The 20,194-nt window shown below is 37.7% G+C and overlaps 1 protein-coding gene across 1 annotated transcript in view; it reads right to left on the bottom strand.

The window, feature by feature from the left end:
- Window positions 1-1,462: 1,462 nt before the first annotated feature.
- ZNF451 (zinc finger protein 451) overlaps window positions 1,463-20,194 on the bottom strand; it is an 84,472-nt gene continuing 65,740 nt past the window's right edge. The window contains exons 14-15 of the mRNA XM_004605873.2: window positions 11,204-11,272; window positions 1,463-3,267 (exon numbers count right to left, since the gene is read on the bottom strand). Of these exons, the coding sequence (XP_004605930.1) occupies window positions 3,221-3,267; window positions 11,204-11,272 (116 nt within the window). The 3' untranslated portion in view covers window positions 1,463-3,220. The remainder of the gene's footprint in view (window positions 3,268-11,203; window positions 11,273-20,194) is intronic.

The raw sequence follows: 20,194 nt of genomic DNA, 5'->3' as shown, positions 1-20,194 counted from the left end.
TCTTGCTCCTCGTCTTGCCTCTCTTGTACATTCTCAAAACAGGAACTAGAGTGCTAAATTAGGCAGATTACAATACCCATTCTCAGGAACTTTCAATGACTTCAAGGATGTCATCTTCTGTTCTTCGATTTCATCCTATCTCATCTGTTTCTTGTTTTTAAATTAATATAGGGGGAGGGGCTGTATGACTATATGAATGGATAGGCTAGCCTTGCATGGGCCAAGATGGTTCGATCCCCAGCACCACATATGGTCCACCACGCATGCCAGGAATGACCTCTGAGCAAAGTCAGAAGTCAAGGATCGCTGGGTGTGGCCCTCAAACCAAAAAGAATATTTTGGAGGCCGAAGAGATAATACAGTATTGTAGAAATAGCTTCCAATTGAAAAAACACACATTTCAAGGGGCTGGAGAGATATTGCATGGGGTAAGTCACTTGGCTTGCATGCAACTGACATGACTCACCCTGAGCACCAACAGGTGTGGCCCAACATCCCCCACTGCTTTTTAAGCACTGTAGCACTGTCTTCCCCTTGTTCATTGATTTTCTCCAGCGGGAACCAGTAACATCTCCATTGTGAGACTTGTTCTTACTGTTTCTGGCATATCTAATACGCTATGGGTAGCTTGCCAGGCTCTACAGTGCAAGCAGGATACTCTCCGTAGCTTGTTGGGCTCTCTGAGAAGGACAGAGAGGAATCGAATCCCGGTCGGTCACGTGCAAGGCAAACACCCTACCGGTTGTGCTATCGCTCCAGTCCTCCTTTTTAAAAACGAGTATATATATATATATACATAGACACATATTTTTTTGGGGGGGGCTCTGGCTCTGTAGTTTGAAGTGATCTAAATCATCACAAGTGCAAAGGAAGACCCTTACTTGTACTATCTTTCTGCTAAGATAGCCTCGTTTTCAGCCTCCATCGGATAGTCTCTTCCTGTACGTATCTGCACGGATACGTAACTACTCCCTCAATTTCTTCAGGTCTTTGCTTACAGGATCCTTTCTACCTACCCTACTAAAAATTGCATACTTCTTCCCCACCCACTCCAAATAGTATTCCCTCACAGACTCAGAGCTGGAGCATATGCTTTACACAGAAACCCCAGGTTGGATCCCCAACACTGCATGGTCCCCAAGGACCCCAAAGCTCCAAGAACTGGACTCTAGCATCACTAGGAGGCCACTCTGCACACAAGAAAGCATTTTCTCATCTATACAGTTTATATTTCCCTTTTCTATTTTCCTTCATTAATTATTCACCATTAGCTATACTTCCTTATTAGCTAAGACCATCAAAATCCTCTCCCCCGAGTGTTCCAGAGATTCACTGTGGACTTTGTTTTATTCAAATGCTTAGAACCATTACTGGCACATGGTAAATACACAATAAATACTTTGTGTGGAAGAACAATTAAAGAAGGTGAATGATGTAGTGAAGATAAACACCTATCTTAGTCAATGCTGGAAACATTTATTTTGTTAAATTATGTAACTCATAGCTTTCTATAATGCCATCCACTGATTACAACTTATATCTGTGTTAATTTCAAATTATTAAAGAACTTTAAAGAATTTTAATTAAGAAGTAGAAAAACAAATCAGTGACAATAAGCAAGCCAATTATCATTTTAAGGGTTATGATGAAATACCCCATTCCTTTCATATGAAAACCTTCACTTACTCTAACGTGCATACCACAAAAACTTAGCAGAACACCAGCATAGTTCACACCTGTGTGTGACAATGCTGATGAAAGGCTGTTGTATCCTCTTCCCCCATATCTGCTTCCCCACTCTTCAATCCAGAACATCTTTCTGTTCATTAATGAATAAGTTCCTGCAGATGTCTTTATGATTCAGCTCTATAACTACCTCCTAAAGCTTTGCTTGACCATTCTAACATACACATTACAAGCACATAGGGCAGAAATGACATCTTGAGAATGAAAAACAAGCAAATTTTCACTGTGAACTAAAAAAGACTGTAGTAATAATAAAAATGCAAAACTTTATTTCACACCAAAATACCCAGAAAGAACACATTTCTAACGACTTTTTTCTTAAAAATTAAATTTATAGAAAATATTGTTGGTAATTACAAAAAAAATGTAAGAGATGACATTTCTGGTCAACAACAAGAAACAAATACACAAACCAGTATGACAAGTTCCTCTTAACCTAATTATGTGATTTTGTGTATGTATGGGATGCCAGGGATCAAGCCTAGAACCTCACACATATGAGAGATGTGTTCTATTCCTGAGCCACACTCCCACCCTAATTATGCAATATTTTCTACCAATTACACAAAGGGGTTAAGTATTTGAAATTTAAATATGTAAAACCCAATGCTGGATACTGAAAACTGATGAATAACTAAAGTGAAGATAAATTTCAAATGAAACAAAAACTTTGAAGTGTTATGAAGAGTATTCCTGAGTGGACATTCAATAATATTTCTGGAGGCTATATACTTATACAAATATATAAAAAGGACGCATTATTAAAAATAAGTTTAATTCTATGCAAATACTTTTATATAAATCCCTTTAAACTGTAAATAACACAAGTAACATCAAAATTTAAGCAGGTAAAAAACAGAGAAAATTGTTTTTAAGTATTTCAAAAAATAACAGGTTGTGTCCTTTTATCCAGAAATGTGCTACTCAAAAAGCAATATACCGTAGAACACTGTGTTGTATTTTTTTAATCTGCTTTCATTATTCTTTTTCATTATTTTGTTCTAAATAGCAAAGTTGTATATTACTGCCACATAGAATTTATAGAAACATTGAGCTAGTATGGCTTTATTTACATTCATTCTCACTCTAAAAAAAACAAAACTGAAACAGAAGCATCTGTACCATACAAATAGAATGAAAGCACTGATACAATTTAGAAAACAAGTAAGCTATAGTCAAGAGCTTTTCTATTTTCTGAAAAAATTTAAGCTAAATATAAATTTAGTTATCTTAGAAACTTTATATTTTAGAATACACAATTTATATTTGTAGGTATTCTATTCATCTGCACATTTTTCTGAAATAGCTTTAAATACAAAGCAAGTACCATATTTTGGTTACGGGAAAGCCAAAAAACCAAGTTTCAAATACATCTGTACTAGCAGATTTCTGGTATCCTTTAGAAAACAAACTCAAACATTCATTATCCTGAGAATCTTCAAGGCCACTTGATGTTGTGTGGTAATATCTGCAATTACATTTCCTCAAGACTTCTTCTAATAGCTTCTTCTAATTCCACATCTGCATTAAAAACAGAATTTTAATATTTAGGGCAGAAAACTAAGGAATGCACTTACCTAATTTTAACGACACCCATCTCTTTAAGAAGGAAAGGAAAATAAAAATAAAAAAACAAGGTAATTTGGCAATTTCTCCATCATAAAATTTGAGTATTCTGAAATAGGAGAATCCGAGTATATTATCAAACTGAATTTTAATATAATGAGGATAATGTTTTAAGGAATTTTTAAGTTATTTCTATTTAGGGATGCCGAAAGCAGACAAACTTTTACAATTACTGTCAGGTAATTAACAAGTTTAACATAAAAAGTCTATGCAATTATTCCCTAAAAGACTTGAGGTAATGTGCATAAAACAAAATTACAAAATGGCAAGAGCTCACAAGCTATAAAAAATTTAGCTTTAAGCTTAATAGTACCTATGCTAAAAACTGAAACTCTTGACTTATATAAGGTCATCAGAGAAGCACATATATGTATACATATATGCCCATTTAACAAATACTTATTAAATACCAACTGTATATCAAGCATAGGAATACAATCATGAGCAGACAGACACTTTGGGATCACAGGGCTTTCTCTATTCTTCCCCAAAAATTATGTTAAAGCTATAACAGTGGAATTAGCTATCAAGGATTCGTGGTCTTCACTAGCTTCTCACAATAGGTTTATCTCATCTGTTTGCACAATCTTGGAGCCTACTTGGTTATCATGCACCAGTTACTCATCTAAAATGCAGTTGTATCTTTCTCTGAACTGGAGGCATTAGTGATAGGCTGTAATTAAAAATCCTTCAAGTCCTAGTTTTTTTAAGTGTGGGCTGTGACCCCACATCAGGTCACCTAACTTGTAAAGTATTTCAGGGGTTAGAAAGATATTATAGCAGGTAGAGTGCCTGCCTTGCACATGGCCAATCCAGGTTCTATCTCTGGCACCCCATATAGTCCCCTGAGCCTCCTCCAAGATGATCCCTGAGTGCGGAACCAGTAGTAAGCCCTGAGCACCACTGTGTGTGGTCACAAAACAAAAAAATATTTTAAATTAAATATCTTGGGGCAGAGAGCGCTTAAGGGCTGATCATATGCTTTACATGTAGAAGGGCCTGGGTTAGATTCCCATATGGTGGTCCCCTTGAGAACCCCTGAGTACAGAGCCATGGAGTTCCCTGAACACTAACAGATCTATTTCAAAATTTAAAAAATTTTTTAAATTAAAAATAAATTTCATGGGTCCAGGGCAATAGTACAACGCGTTGGGTGTTTGACTTGCATGAGGTCCACCCGGGTCTGATCTTCTGCATCCCATATGGTTCCCTGAGCACCAATAGGAGTAATTCCTGAATGCAGAGCCAAGAGTAACTCCTGAGTATCGCTGGGTATAGCCCAAAAACAAACCAAAAAATAGTAATAAAGTTTGTTATAATTATCTGTAATTGTTTTTACTTGTCTATTTTATTTATCTATATACCCAGGATTACATAGAAATTTCTCAGGTGAAAAGTAGAAAAAGTGGGGCTGGAGCAATAGCACAGTGGGTAGGGCATTTGCCTTGCATGCGGCCAATCCAGGTTCAATTCCCAGCATCCAATATGGTCCCCTAAACACTGCCAGGGGTAATTCCTGAGTGCAGAGCCAGGAGTAATGCCTATGCATCGCCGGGTGTTACACCAAACTCCCGGAAGACATCTTATAGCCTAGTTCTCCCTCTGGGAGAACCTGGCAAGCTACCAAGAGTTTCCTTGCCCGAATGGGAGAGCCTCACAAACTCCCCATGGCGTATTCATATGCCAAAACCAGTAACAATGATGAGTCTCACTCCCCTGACCCTGAAAGAGCCACCAATGCGGCACCATTGGAAAGGACGAGTAAAGAGAGGCTTCTAAAATCTCAGGGCTAGGAAGAATGGAGACGTTACTGAGACCACTTGAGAAATCGAGAAATTCCACGATCAATGGGATGATGATGACGACGACGATGATGATGATGATGAATATGGCGGAAGATTAAATAGAATTTAGGGCTGAAGAGAAAGTACAGCAGTAGGATGCTTGCAATGCACACAGCTGGCCCAGCTTCAAGCCCCAACACTCCAGGGGATCCCCAGAGCTGTCAGGAGGAATCTCTGAGCTTAGAGCCAGGTGTGGCTCAGAAAACCAAAAATTAATAAAGAGGATTCAAAAACATTCTGGAAAAGGTATTAAAATTACTTTTATCCACTGAATAATTCTTCATAATTCCTCATGATATAATTCTTATATATAATAATTCTTCACATAAGTATAACTTCATTACATGAAGAAAAAGGCAAGTATGATCCAGACTCACAAATCAATCTCAGAAGAGTTCAACAAGCTGCAGAACTCCCTCCAGACCCTGTGCCAAGCTGAACTCATTTCCGGGGAACCCCGAAGAGGGGCAGCTGAGTCCCTCTACCCACCCTAACAGAGTCCTGGCAGCTGAAAACCTCCAGAACCCAATCACCGCCATGCTCACGGCCAATCTCCACAGGGTCAGATGAGCCTCATCCATGAGTGAATCTTTGAAACTCCGGTATGCAGGTTTTGTGACTGAAATCTGCAGGCGCTCACAAAGGCAGGGATGTGCTACCTCCTTCCACCCCTCTATTTTTCAGGTAGCCTGGCGGTCACCCACAAATTGCCTCTGGCACCTTATAAGCTCATTAACCAGCCATGATCCAGAGACTCACAAATCACGGAAGAGATCAAAAGTAATAGAGATGCATTAGACCCCAAAGTCACTATCCAGTTAAAAATTTAACTCCAACTGTATCACCTTATTTAAGATTTTCAAATTCCTGGGGCGCATGACTGCGAATGCAATATCTCACACTTCATACCACTGATGTACCAGAAGTAGCACACATCAGATAGGAAGTAAGATAGCAACCAACCTCAATTAAAAAAAGTATTAGCACTCAAGGCTCAACCTGTAACATGTTAATAATCTCTTATACAAGGGCTAAATGGTTCCAGGATGAGATACAACAATCTTCACATACTTTCTTCTAAGGAAACCTTTTTTGATCAGTTACAGAATCATTCATAACAAGCAACACAGGCTTGTTATGATGGGCAGGCTTGGGTGATGGTTAGGAAAATTTGAAATAATGGTGGTGGCACTAGTGTTGGAATATTGAATAAAATAATTGTGAACAATCTTATAAAAAATTAAATTAAATTTTAAAAAAAGGCAAGCACCAGAGTAGGAGAAAGTATGAGATGGAATTTACACAGAGCTTGCCAATGTAGAAAATGAATAAAGACATAATCTAAAAATCAAGAAATTTGAAAAGATGCTGACAGAGATCAGAATGGTCAATAAACATTAAATCAATTGGATAAATTTGCCAAATTTAATCAATTTATTATTTACATTAATGAATAAAAAATACTGAATTAGTTTTAACTATGCACAGCAGGTAGGGCGTCTGCCTTGCATGCGGCCGACCTGGGTTCAATTTCTCTGTCACTCTCAAAGAGCCTGGCAAGCTACTGAGAGTATCTTGCCTGCAAGGTAGAGCCTGGCACACTACCCATGGCATATTCTATATGCCAAAAACAGTAACAACAAGTCTCACAATAGAGACATTACTGGTGCCCGCTTGAGCAAATCGATGAGCAACGGGATGACAGTGATACAGTGCTATTAATACCACAGAGAAATATTAGCCCATAGCCTGGGTAGTCAAAATTTAAAACAGTATTTTCAATGACTAATGAAGATGCAGATCAAGGAACTCCCATACAAGACAGGAATAAAAGTTTCTGGGACAACTGATTTAGAAAAACAATTTGGAATTACCTCCAAAGTCAAACAAGAAGCAATTCCACCTGAAATTAGTTATCTGAGACATGATAGCATTTACTAACCTTTGATAAGGAATAAGGGGAAAATAACAAAGAGGAAACAAGGGTAATACACTTGCTAGGAGTTGAATTGTCACCCTCCTTCCCACCGACCCTTGCCAAAAGATGTGGTTCCAGTGAACTTGACAGAGTATGGAAAGACTCATTTTGCAGTGCAGTTGTAAATGTATACATAAGTGCACCAAGAGACAAGAGAATGCTGCTAGTAACATTATTTGCAACAACCAAAGTACAAACCAAATGTTTAGAAATAGCAGGTGAATTATATTACAGCGTATTAAACAGATTGAGAATGAACAAACCAAAGATACAAGCAAACACCCAGATGAATCTGCAAAACAATGTTGCTCCATAGTTGGAAGCCTGCCTCATGAGCAGCAGTGGTGTGGCAGTGGGAGAGTGGGGGGTGGGGTGAGGAGAGACGTGGGGGTAGGGGGGGAGGAGGGAGAGAAGGCAGCTGGAATAGAGAAGGGATCACTAAGAAAATGGTTAGAGGAATTGTTCGGGATGGGAGATGTGTGCTGAAAGTAGATAAAGGACCAAACATGATGACCTCTCAGTATCTGCATTGCAAACCATAATGCCCCAAAGTAGAGAGAGAGAATGGGGAATACTGTCTGCCATGGAGGCAGTGGGAGGGTGGGGAAGGGGGGTATACTGGGATATTGGTGGTGGGGAATGTGCACTGGTGGAGGGATGGGTGTTTGATCATTGTGTGACTGTAACTCAGACATGAAAGCTTGTAACTATCTCACGGTGATTCAATAAAAAAAAAAAATCCTGTAACAATCACACACACACACACACACACACACACACACACAAAATGATGTCTGAAGGTAAATAGACACAAAAAAATACACACCAATATAACAGACACTGACTCTATATGTCAATTTATATTTAAATTAAAATTCAAGAGCCATGTCTTCATTAGCTAAACCACATTTTCAAGAGCTAAATAACTACACATAATCTATTAGAAACCATCATAAGTGGATTGACATCTTCGTGATTACAGGAAATTTTTTTGTTGTTGTCGCTGGGGTGCAGGAATATCTGGCTGTGTTCACACAGAGCTCACTCTTGGCTCTGGCGTCATTCCTGTTGGTTCTCAGGACACTATATGTGATACCAGGAAATAAACTGTGCCACATGCAAGGGATGTGCCTAATTCCTATGCTATCGATCTGGCCCCCATTACAGCAAATTCTATTGGGCAGTGATAGTGCATATGAACTCATTTGGGTCAAGTTCAAAATCAAGCCAATTAAACTTATTTTCTGAGACATGACAGTACTTACTAATCTTTGAGAAGGAATAAAGGGGAAATGACAAAAAGGAAATGAGGGTAATACACTTGCTAGGAGTTGAATTGTCACCCTCCTCCCACCAACCCTTGCCAAATGATGTGGTGGTTCCAGTGAATATGACTTATCTTGAAAAGACTGTCTTTGCAGTGCAGTTATAAGACTTCTATTTCCTTTCTGTAGTATAGAAAACAGACTATACAGGATGTTTAGCCTGGGTAGTCAGAGAACAGTAAAGAACAAAGAACAAGATGCATCATGAAAGGGGAGAGGGTCCCAAGCAAATTTATTCTGCCTTTTGCCACTATGAGTGGGAGTTGTGCAGGGAGGAAAGAGATTTGAAGAATTAAAAGGTTTTCTGAGTTTTGCTATCAGATCTGGACGACAACATCAGGTTTGCACAGGGTCAGCAAAATCACCCACTATTCTCCCAGCCAAATGGCCCATCTTAATTTCCTTTAATCATAGGGAGATGTGAAGTAGTCGCTCTAATAAGCTTAAAGTGTATTCATGTAATGCCAAATGCTGTGTTTGATGCCGATGAAATAAAGACAACTTAAACATGATACTACTCAAGAAGCCCATTATTTAGTAGGGATGACAGACACAAAATTCACTTGATATGGTATAAAGGGAGATTAAAGGAGGCAGACAGAAAATCAAGGAGAAGCATTGATCCAACAACAATGTTAATTCTAAGTAGTTCAGTCCAAGGTAAGATATTTGAGTTAGTTTTTATTAGGTACATATAGGGGGAAAGGTACAGGGGAAAGCGCAGAAGAGACCATACTCCTTACATGTATCACAGCATGATTCTCAAACCTATTTTGTATAAAGTATTAGGAGATTAAAAAAAACACACATATAATAACCTTTTGAATTTTCTTGGGATTAGAACACTTTGTCCCTGCCTCCTGTAACAACCAGTCAAATGTTTGTCTTTTCAGAATCTTTTAACATTCTTTTGCCAAATGAAAGAATCACAAAAAATGCACAAACTGTCCAAATCTAAAAATACATAATTTTTTTTAAAACATAGATAACAAAATGCTAGAAATTCTGGTACATGTCCAGTTATACATATCTCACTTGTTTTGGGTTCGGGGCCCACAAAACTGTGAAGGTTTGCTTCCAAACATGGTTATTTACAAGTTATACTTCCAGTTCCTGGAACACTTCCAGAGTGATCCCTGAGCACAGAGCCAGGAGTAAGCCCTGAGAACAGCTGGGTGTGTCCCAAGAACAAAAGAAACCAAACCCAAAAAAGTCATACTCTGTCTTATATTTTCCATGGGACTAGTCATAGGTGGAAAATAAAGGCTGCAAAGTTTGTTTCAAACTCACTGTAAAGCTCTTCCATTAATCTAACTCATCATTACATGACGACTGGGCTCCCAGCTGGACCTTTACAGACTGTGTTGGGAAGGCAAGTTGCTCAAAAAACTCACTTGCAACAAGGCTTTATTTAAACAGTGGATTTTAGCTAGTAGGAAGGCTAGCATTTTATGCTTGATTAAATAGATGAAATCAATTCCACTACCAGACCCAAATTCTCAAACTCCAAATAGCAAAAATTTTCTGTATGCTCTGAGTCAAACTAACTGAATTACATGTGGGAACAAGCATATACATAGAAAACTAATTAACTGGGTAATTCTGCTTGTGAATATTTGGCCACACTTCTCTCCCTGTTTTCCCTCCACATTCCTACTCTCAAATCTTACATGAATATACATTAAGCCTCATATTATACTTTAATTCCAAAACACACAACATAAAAGTTTCAATTTCTTCAGAGAAGCTTAGAGTATTTTCTAAAGTCCGTTGTCTCAATTCTCCTGATTGGTTGTTAAGAGAGAGCCTGTTATAAAAAATCAAAGTAAAAAATGAGTATTTGGAAAACTAAATGACATAGCCACTAATGATTCAACGTAAATAAAAAAAAAAAGTTCTATAACAAATGAAAGCAAATATTTTTTTCGTTATGAGGAAAGATGAGTTTTATATGACTAGTCTCTTAATATTTAGATATGAGTTGGCTTTTATAGTTCATCTACATAATTTTGTTTTTTAACACTACCTAAAATAAGTAAAATTAAAAAACCACAATATTCTCCTAGCTATGGGGTTTGCAAACTCTTTTTGTAAGGTGTCAGAAAATAATTAAGCAGGCAGTTGTGTGGTGGTGGTGGCAATGGTATGTGTATGAATGTGTCTATACTGTTTGTCACAGCTATTTTGCCTTACTCCTATAGTGTGAGACAATAGCACAGACAATACTTATGATTGTGGTTGTGTTCCAATAAAACTTTACCAAATGAGGTGGTACACTGAATTTGTTCCAAGGTCTATTATTGGCTGATACCTTCCTAACATATTAATTTAGTATTATCCTTAAGTCATCTTACATGAGAAAATGTAAACTATCCCTAAGAAGTAACAATCTTTATTAAGAAGTAGAAGGGAGTTGGGGGTGTAGGGGACAAAAGTAAAAAACTGGAAACAAACAAACAAACCCTTGCAGATACACAGTCAAGAAAGAAAAAGATTGGGCCAGAATGGTAGTACAGCAGATTGAGTATTTGTCTTACCGACCCAGGTTTGATCTATAGCATCCCACCTGGTCCCCTGAGCACTGTCAGGAGTAATTTCTGAATGCAGAGCCAGTAAGCCCTAAGCATCACCAGGTATGGCTCCCCTCTGCCTCAAAGGAAACAACAATAACTCCATTAAGTTACCTTCTGTGGATATGAATTCTTCGTCTACTGAAGTATTTTTGATACCCAGGTTATCATCACTGTCACATTCTGTAAGGAAGAATCAACAAACGTAAATGTATTTCTGTGAAACTGACTATAACTACATATATTCTCAAACTATTATTTTCAATAATTTTCCCATATATTAGACAAATACCATAGTTTCAGACTGTTAATGGTTACAAAATATCACTACTTAGACAAGAAGAAAAAAAATGAAGTAAGTAACTCAACTCTCGGTCTTCTTTATTTTGAAACATTATTTGAGAAAGTTATTTTAACCTACCTAATAAGGAAATGTAAAATCCCAACATGAAAATGTAAAAACCCGTATCTTTATTTAGATCTAGCAAATACAGTCCAAAATCTCATTTGCATAAAAATGATATATTTTTTAATGACCACAGATAAAATTATCCTTTAATTTGTAAAACATACTTTTTATAGACATGACTGTTTTTAATAACACTTCTTACTGGTGCAAATGCACTTCATTAAGATTTATTATGCTGAGACATTATAAAAGTGAAATGACTCTCTAGGTATTGCAAAAAACACATAAAATTGAAACCATGACATTATCAGACTTATCATTTTAAGTATACACATAGATATCATAGTGATTTAATTATGGTTTCAATAACTTTTAATAACAAGTCAGATTTGTTATGAGAAATACATAAGCTTTGAACATGCATTTAAAAATTGAAGACTCAATTATGTGTAAAAAACCACTATTTCCTTTACATTCTTTTTCATTTTTTAATACTTTACATTTTATTAAAATTTCCTATATTCTTTTGCTGCAAAAATTAAAATCATTCTTTGTCAATCTAAGAAAATTCTATTTTTTCTAAAAATCTGTTATTATTTCAGTGTTTTAAGAAAACAAAACCTTGAAGCTACAATTTAAAGAAAAATAAAATTGGCTCTAAAACTTAGGAACAAAGAGAAAACACCTAAGTTTTTTTGTATTACAATTAAAGGTCAGGCCAATTTAAAGCAGCATGTCTTAACTAGTACAAACAATTCAGTCACTGAATATAAGGTCTAAGGCAAAACTGCAGTTTTGACTCACAGACATAGAGTTAGTCATCAGTTATAAAAATGTGGGGAGACCTTTGTGCTGCCTCAGTTGGTTCCTCCTATAGACCAGAAAATCTGACAATTCTTTCTTATTTTCAACTAGGTTATGCAAAATTGTACCATATAAATTTTAGAATGCCAAACCTAATAGTCCTACAGACCTATAGTCTCATTAGCAAGCTGAGGAAAACTTCAGCAGGCTTTCATTACGTTTTTCTGTATTTTTACATAACGCCTATTTGACAGACACAGGCTGTCTCAATAATCTAAATTTTCACAGGATGGGTGAATTTTATATTCACTGTCTACGAGTGTAAAAATTGTGTAATTGACATAACTTTAATGACATCAATCATACTTAATGCTTTCATTTATTTAAAAATAAAGACCCTGCCTCGTCCCTAAATAGGACTGATCAAGTAGCATATTCAGATTTTTAAAAATATCTTGAGTCACAGTAAAATCTGTGCTCACTTTCATTTTACTAATTCACATCCACCTTCAATTAAGTTCATCCTTACAGTAACTAAAGAAATATATCAAAATTCTAGGTAGTAGTTTTGCCTTTAAAACTGCAGATGTTGGGGCTGGAGAGATAGCACAGCGGGTAGGGCGTTTGCCTTGCACGCGGCCGACCCGGGTTCAAATCCCAGCATCCCATATGGTCCCCTGAGCACGGCCAGGGGTAATTCCTGAGTGCAAAGCCAGGAGTAACCCCTGTGCATCGCCAGGTGTGACCCAAAAAGCAAAAAAAAAAAAAAAAAAAAAACTGCAGATGTTTACTTAGGAACTACCACTAACTGAATATAAAAAAAATCATGTCTTAAAATAGAAAATCCAGGGATGAGGATGTATCTTGGTGGTAGAATACATGTCTGACATATATGAAGTCATGGGTTTGACTGAACTAAAAGACAATCCTGAGGCTGGAGATGGGACAGAGGTAAGGTGCTCGCCTTGCATACGACATTCAACTCCTGGCACTACATACAGTCCCCTAAGCACTGCCAGGAATGATCCCTGAGAACACAGCCAACAGGAAGCCTTGAGCACTGCTGGCTGTGGCCAGTTCCCTCCCCAATTCACAAAGAGAATTCTGTCAGTGTTCTGTAACTCAGCTACAAGATAGTCAAGTTCTACTACATAAACAGGTACCAAAGTGCCCAAAAATGCTTCTATATAACCATTAATCATCACTAATGAAACAAATGAAAACAGGTACTCAAATTTAATCACGTTACTTTCCAAAATGCTGGGTTATGGCACCGACCTCAAAATCCTTAAAATGTATGGTCAGTTTAGTTGAAATAAGTAGCATCGTGGTACTGGCTTATCACCACAGTAAATCACCACACAGGGTAAATTAAAAGCGGTGGCGGATTCCGTTCACATACCCCAGCATCAGCTCATCAAATTGAGCTTGTCCTCCTAGGTTCAAGAAAAGAGAGCTCATCTGGTTTTGAGAAAAAAAAAAAAAATCCTAAGGAACTTTACAGGGTCCTTACTTCTAATAAACTTGCTTTTTTAAAAAGTATGTGAACCCACAATCAAAGCTTTTTATCTTCTGCATCTCCTCCTCTTCCTCATGATACATTCCCTGGGGCTGTGATTCAGACGCTACAACACACGCTTAGCATGTGCAAAGCCCAGCATTTAACCCCCAGCACAGCACAGAATTTCCTTCCAAAACCTCTACTTGGTATCTTTACAAAAATCCAGTGATGTTATTAGAATGCAGCTGAATGACTCTCATTATCTTCATTCTTCAAGGATCGTATCACACCCAACAACTTGCACTGTATTCTCTACATCAGGAAACTGGTAATCAGGTATTCAAAGTCTCAGGCTCCAGGCTGGGAGGCAATAAAGCAGTTAGCTCACTTGCCTAGCATGTGGCCGAACCCAGTGCAATCCCTGAAATCTCAGGGCCTCTTGAACATCACAGGGTATAGTTGGATGCCCATAAGCAAGGTCAGTGTGTCCTGGCAATGCCTAGCACTGCAGCCTCAAACCCTAACACTGACCCACCACCATCCTGATGGGCTGAGTATCCCAGGGAGTGGCCCCTGGATTCCCTAAGCACTGCTTGGGAGCTCCTTCCTCCTTCTCACTGATGTTCCCTCCCAACAAAGAAAAATCAGCATTAGGACTAGAGCGATAGCACAGCGGGTAGGGCATTTGCCTTGCACATGGCCGACATGAGTTCAATTCCTGGCAGCCCCATATGGTCCCCCAGGCACCGCCAGGAGTAATTCCTGACTGCAGAGCCAGGAGTAATCCCTGAGCATCACTGGCTGTGACCCAAAAAGCAAAAGAAAAAAAAATCAGCAATAGCAGGAGAAAGTGAAGAGAAATACTCTATGTCTGTGTGTCCACAGATAACTTTAGACATTCTAGTCAACAGCCTCATCAATAAAGAGGGGTATCTAAAACATCATCATACACAGCATAAAAAGACAAAACTATATAGAACGAGTTCTTTAAGCATGCTTAAACATCCTCAAATACTAAAATATAATTAGCATGGTGGCTGGCACATAGTAAGCCCTCAATAAATAAAAGTCCCCTTTCTCTTCTTTAAAAGAACATTTTATGAGGTTGAAATGATAGTGTGTAGGGCTCTTGTCTTACATGTGGCTGCACGGGTCTAATCCCATTATTCCATATGGTCCCAAGTATGGCCAGGAGTATATTCCTTAGTGCAGAGCTGGGATCACTGAGCATCACTGGGTGTAACCCGAAAGCCAAAATCAAAGAAAAACACCTTTTTAAGGGGCCAGAATGAGACTATAGTGGGTAGGGCACTTGCCTTGCACAAGGCCACCCAGGTTCAATTCTGGGCATCCCATATAGTCCCCCCCGAACACTGCCAGGAGTAATTCCTGAATGCAGTATCAGGAGTAACCCTTGAGCATCACAGGATGTAGCCCCCAAACCAAAAAAAAAAAAATTTAATGAGTGCAATATAAAACAGAATTAATGAAGAGCAAGGGATGTCCAAAGTGTCAATTAAGGACAGATTAGTATTTTAAATATCTACAAAGATTTATATATACCAAAATGTTGGTAGCTGAAGCCCTAATAATTAGGGCAATCTGCAGAGCAAAAACTCTGACACACTCAAATTTCAAACATTCTTTTTTTTTCTTTTTTTCAAACATTCTTAATGCTGACTTTGCTACAAAAAAACAATTTACCCTAACTTCAAAAGTGGAGCTCTACCAACCAGGGTATCTGTAGCACTCCTGCCTCACAGGGTTTCCTGGGCTCCATCAGGAGCAACTCCGAGCACTGAACCAATGTAGACCCTGAGCACCACAGGTATGGTCGAAAAATATAAAACAAAGAAAATCCAAAAAGGAAGAAAGATCTCTTTTGGTTCTAATGAAGAAACATTTCTATAAAGTTAGAAGTGGAACACAAAAGGTCAAGCTTCTTTCTTTTTTATTAAGTTATGGGCTGGAGCGATAGCACAGTGGGTAGGGCATTTGCCTTGCATGTGGTCGATCCAGGTTTGATTCCTTCGTCCCTCTCAGAGAGCCCAGCAAGCCACTGAGAGTATCTTGCCCGCACAGCAGAGCCTGGCAGGCTACCTGTGGCATAGTCGACATGCCAAAAACAGTTACAAGTCTCTCAATAGAGACATTATTGGTGCCTGCTCAAGCAAGTGGATGAACAATGGGGTAACAGTGCTACAGTGCTAAGTTATGGTGATCTCAAAAACCTGGCTACAAAAAAAAAAAAAAACCCTCACCAAAAAAACCCTAGCTCTAGTATCTGAAAAAAATCTATCATTTTCTTCATTAGAGAAATAAAAATGAAAATCATTGAGATACCGTATGTATACTCTTTAATATGGCTATTATATAATTTATATTATATATGTAATATATTTTATATATACCATGCAACAAAAACAAACATACAAACAAAAAACCCTAGAATATAAAACGCTGGCAAAAACTGAAATTCTGTGTTCTGTTGGTGAGAACGTAAAATAGTAATCCTGTGGAAAACAATATAGTAAGTTCTCAAAAGATTGCAATTAGAACTACTAGAACTATTAGATTGCATGATCTAATAAATTAGTTTCTGAATATATACTCAAAAGAAATAAAAGCAAGGTCTTGATCATATTCATATATATACATATGTATGTATATATATATATTCGCCTATAGTATAGCAGTATTATTCACAATAGCTAAAACCTGGATGCAAGCTACGTGTACTGACATAAAAATGGATTAGCAAAATGGGAAATATATATACAATGGAATATTCAATCATATGAAAGGGGGAAATTCTGATATATGCCATGCAAAGACGTGGTAAGTAAAACTAACACAAAAGTTAGGCTGTCACTGTTCACAATAGCCAGAATCTGGAAAAAAACCAGTGCCCGAGAACAGATGAATGGCTAAAGAAACTTTGGTACATCTACACAATGGAATACTATGCAGCTGTTAGAAAAGAAGAAGTTATGAAATTTGCATATAGGTGGATCAACATGGAAAGTATCATGTTAAGCGAAATGAGTCAGAAAGAGAGTGACAAACATAGAAAGACTGCACTCATTTGTGCAATATAAAGTAACAAAATGGGAGACTAACACCCAAGAATAGTAGAGATAAGTATCAAGAGGAGTACTCCACAGCTTGTAAGCTGACCTCACATACTAGGTGAAGAAGCAGCTCTAGTAGAGAGGGATCACCAAAGGGTGCTAGGTGGGCCCACTAGGGATGGGAGATACGGGCTGAAAATAGACTATAGACCGAACAAGATGCCTACTTAATACCTCTGTAGCAAACCACAACACCCAAAAAGAGAGAGTGGGCAAATGGGAATGCCCTGCCACAGAGGCAGGGTGGGGTGAAGGGGACAGGGTGGGGGTGGTGGGAGGGATGCTGGGACCAGTGGTGGTGGAAAATGGGCACTGGTGGAGGGATGGGTATTCAATCATTGTATGACTGAAACGTAAGCATGAAAACCTGTAAGTCTGTAACTTTGTCTCACGGTGATTCACTAATAAAATTAAATTAAATTTAAAAAATTTTTTAAAATACTATAAAGAAACTTAAATCTGAAATATAAGCATAAATTATATAATTATGATAAAATATTAGAATGTTTATTCAGTATTTAGGTTTTTAATTACTTCATATTAAATGATTAATATATTCATTATAAATATATGTCTATATTATAAATGGAATATATATCTATTATGTATAATGATTAATATTATATCATATATTATATGTAATGATTAATATATTCATTATAAATATAAACGTCTATATTATAAATGGATACATATATGTCTATATTATATTTAGTGTAATGCCTAGTTAATTAAAAAATAAAGAATTCATTGTGTAAAAAAAGAGAAAAAAAGTCAGGCTGTCTAATTTCACCTCCAGAGAATGCTCAGAATAGTGAAATTCACACTGTAAACTAGTGACTATGGAGTCATGGTATGGAAATAGGAGATGGGGAGTTACTGCTTACGGGGCCTAGTCTTTGCAGTGTTTTGAGTTTTGCAAGGCAAGGATGGGTAGTGGAGGTAGCTATACAACAAAGTGAATGCAGCCAAGAACACGGAAGTGAATGCTCCGGAATAGTTAACAAATATATTTTGCTCTGGGTCACATCCAGCATTCTCAGTATCACTGGTGGTGCTTGGGGAACCTTGCAGTGCCGGGATTGAACCCAGGCCTCATGCAGGAGACCAGCTGAACTACCTTGCTGGGCCAAGATAATTAATCTTATGTACATCTTATTGCAATTTTTAGAAATATGGAAAAAGTTAAAAAAAAAAAGCCAGGGAAAATAATTTAGTTTTTTTTTTCAGTTTTAAATTTATCTTCAGGCAGGGGAATTGTGTCACATCCAGCAATGCTCTGGTGCTGCTCCTGGTTCAGTGCTCAGGGGTCACTGCTGGTAGTGTTGGGGGAACATCTGTAGTGCCAGGGATTGGACTGTAAGACTTAACCAAGATGTAAGCCTTAACCAAGTGCTTACATCTCTACTGCCCTAAAATGCAATATTTTGTAAAAAACTAAAAACAAATGAATGTAGTACTTAAGAATCATATTTTTCTTTTTATGGTCGCATAGGCTGGAGAGATAGCACAGCAGGTAGGGTGTTTGCCTTGCACACAGCTGACCCAGATTCGATTCCTCCACCCCTCTCGGAGAACCCGGCAAGCTACCGGGTATCCCACCCGCACGACAGAGCCTGGCAAGCTACCTGTGGCATATTCGATATGCCAAAACCAGTAACAACAAGTCTCACAATGGAGACGAATGGAGACATTACTGGTGCCCACTCGAGCAAACTGATGAACAACAGGAGCAGTGATACAGTGACAGTGATGGTAGTAAAGAAAAACAGCTACTTCTTACTAACTCTGCTGGCCACTAAATAGATACGGTGTTTCTGACAGCCTAATACAGATGGAAAGTGGGGCTCAGAAAAAGTCAAGTAATTTGAATGAAATTACATAGTTAGGAAGCAGCAATGTTAGTATTTGAACCAAAGCCCATTTCCTTCTTTATGTACTAAACAATTTCTGTAGTTGATAAAAATTCAGAGTAAAGTACACATGTGCACCCAAAGAATGTAAATTCAAAAAAGCACTGATTATGAATGGAGAAAATTATTTAGAGTATGAGGCTTTCAGAAGGGAACAAGCATCATGTAACAACCTATAGATTTTACCCTGTTATAATATACCCACACGAACATACTTGTATGCAATTCTTATTCCAAAACAAGTTTAAATGAAGCAAATCCAGAACAAATTTTATATTCTAAATGGTAAGAGAAATTCTCCCAAAAAGGCACCAACAAAAGAGAAGGAGGCTGCGTAGGGTGGCAAAGATAAAACTTAAGTATTTTACAGGTTTTTAAGTTAACTATTCATAAGATCAGGGGAAAGTATAGCAAAAAGTAAAAGAAAAAATATTTTTTAAGTCAGATTAAAAAATCAAGTGGGGTGATAATAAAAATAACAGAAAGGAAGATAAAATTCAATACTTAGGAATGATGTAAATATGCAAGAATTGATTTCTATTTAATGACTCCTAACTTTGTGGCTGTGAACTGATCCCTGCAAGTGACTAGAAAAAAATCTTCAGAATTTTTCAATTTTTAAAATTTAAAATAAAACTGATCCCTGCAAGTGACTAGAAAAAAATCTTCAGAATTTTTCAATTTTTAAAATTTAAAATAAAATTGGCTTTAAATATGTTGAAAGTGAAAACTTGCTAGGGGCAAGCACACCTGGAAAATATAAAGGTTAATAGTAATGCACATGCAGTTTTTCATGAAGGCCATCCATCAATACCATCACATTTTATCATTTTATTTATGGGTGTGGTTAGGATACTTAAAATTATTGTTATCTCTTCTACCCAGACTTAGTTCAGAAACTATAGAGGAGGTGAATCCCCAGAATCAGAATTCTGTACTTCTTAAATATGGGTGATAAGTGAAACTGTACATCAGCACGCCCTTTCAATTAACAATCAAAGAGAAAGGGCCAGAGAGAGAGTGAAGCAGGTAGGGCACTTGCCTTACACATAGCTAACCTGGGTTCGATGCCCACGTGGTCCCCCAAATCTTGCCAAGGGTAATTTCTGAATGCAGAGCCAGGAATAACCAAACCCAACTCCCCCTACACACCCTAAAAAAACCCAAAATGAAAAACACCCAATCAAAGAAGTGCCAAAGACTGAGGAGATAGCTCAAAGATCTAGTGTGCATATTTTACATGCTGGAGGCCCGGTTGGATCCCTACCACCTCATGGTCCCATCAGCACTGCTGGGACAGACCCTCAAGCACTGCGCACCACTGGATGTGACCACAAAATAGGAAGG

This window comes from Sorex araneus, chromosome 4 (assembly GCF_027595985.1).
Source record: "Sorex araneus isolate mSorAra2 chromosome 4, mSorAra2.pri, whole genome shotgun sequence".
Classification (NCBI taxonomy): Eukaryota; Metazoa; Chordata; class Mammalia; order Eulipotyphla; family Soricidae; genus Sorex; species Sorex araneus.
This window is presented reverse-complemented; position numbering and strand designations above follow the sequence as displayed.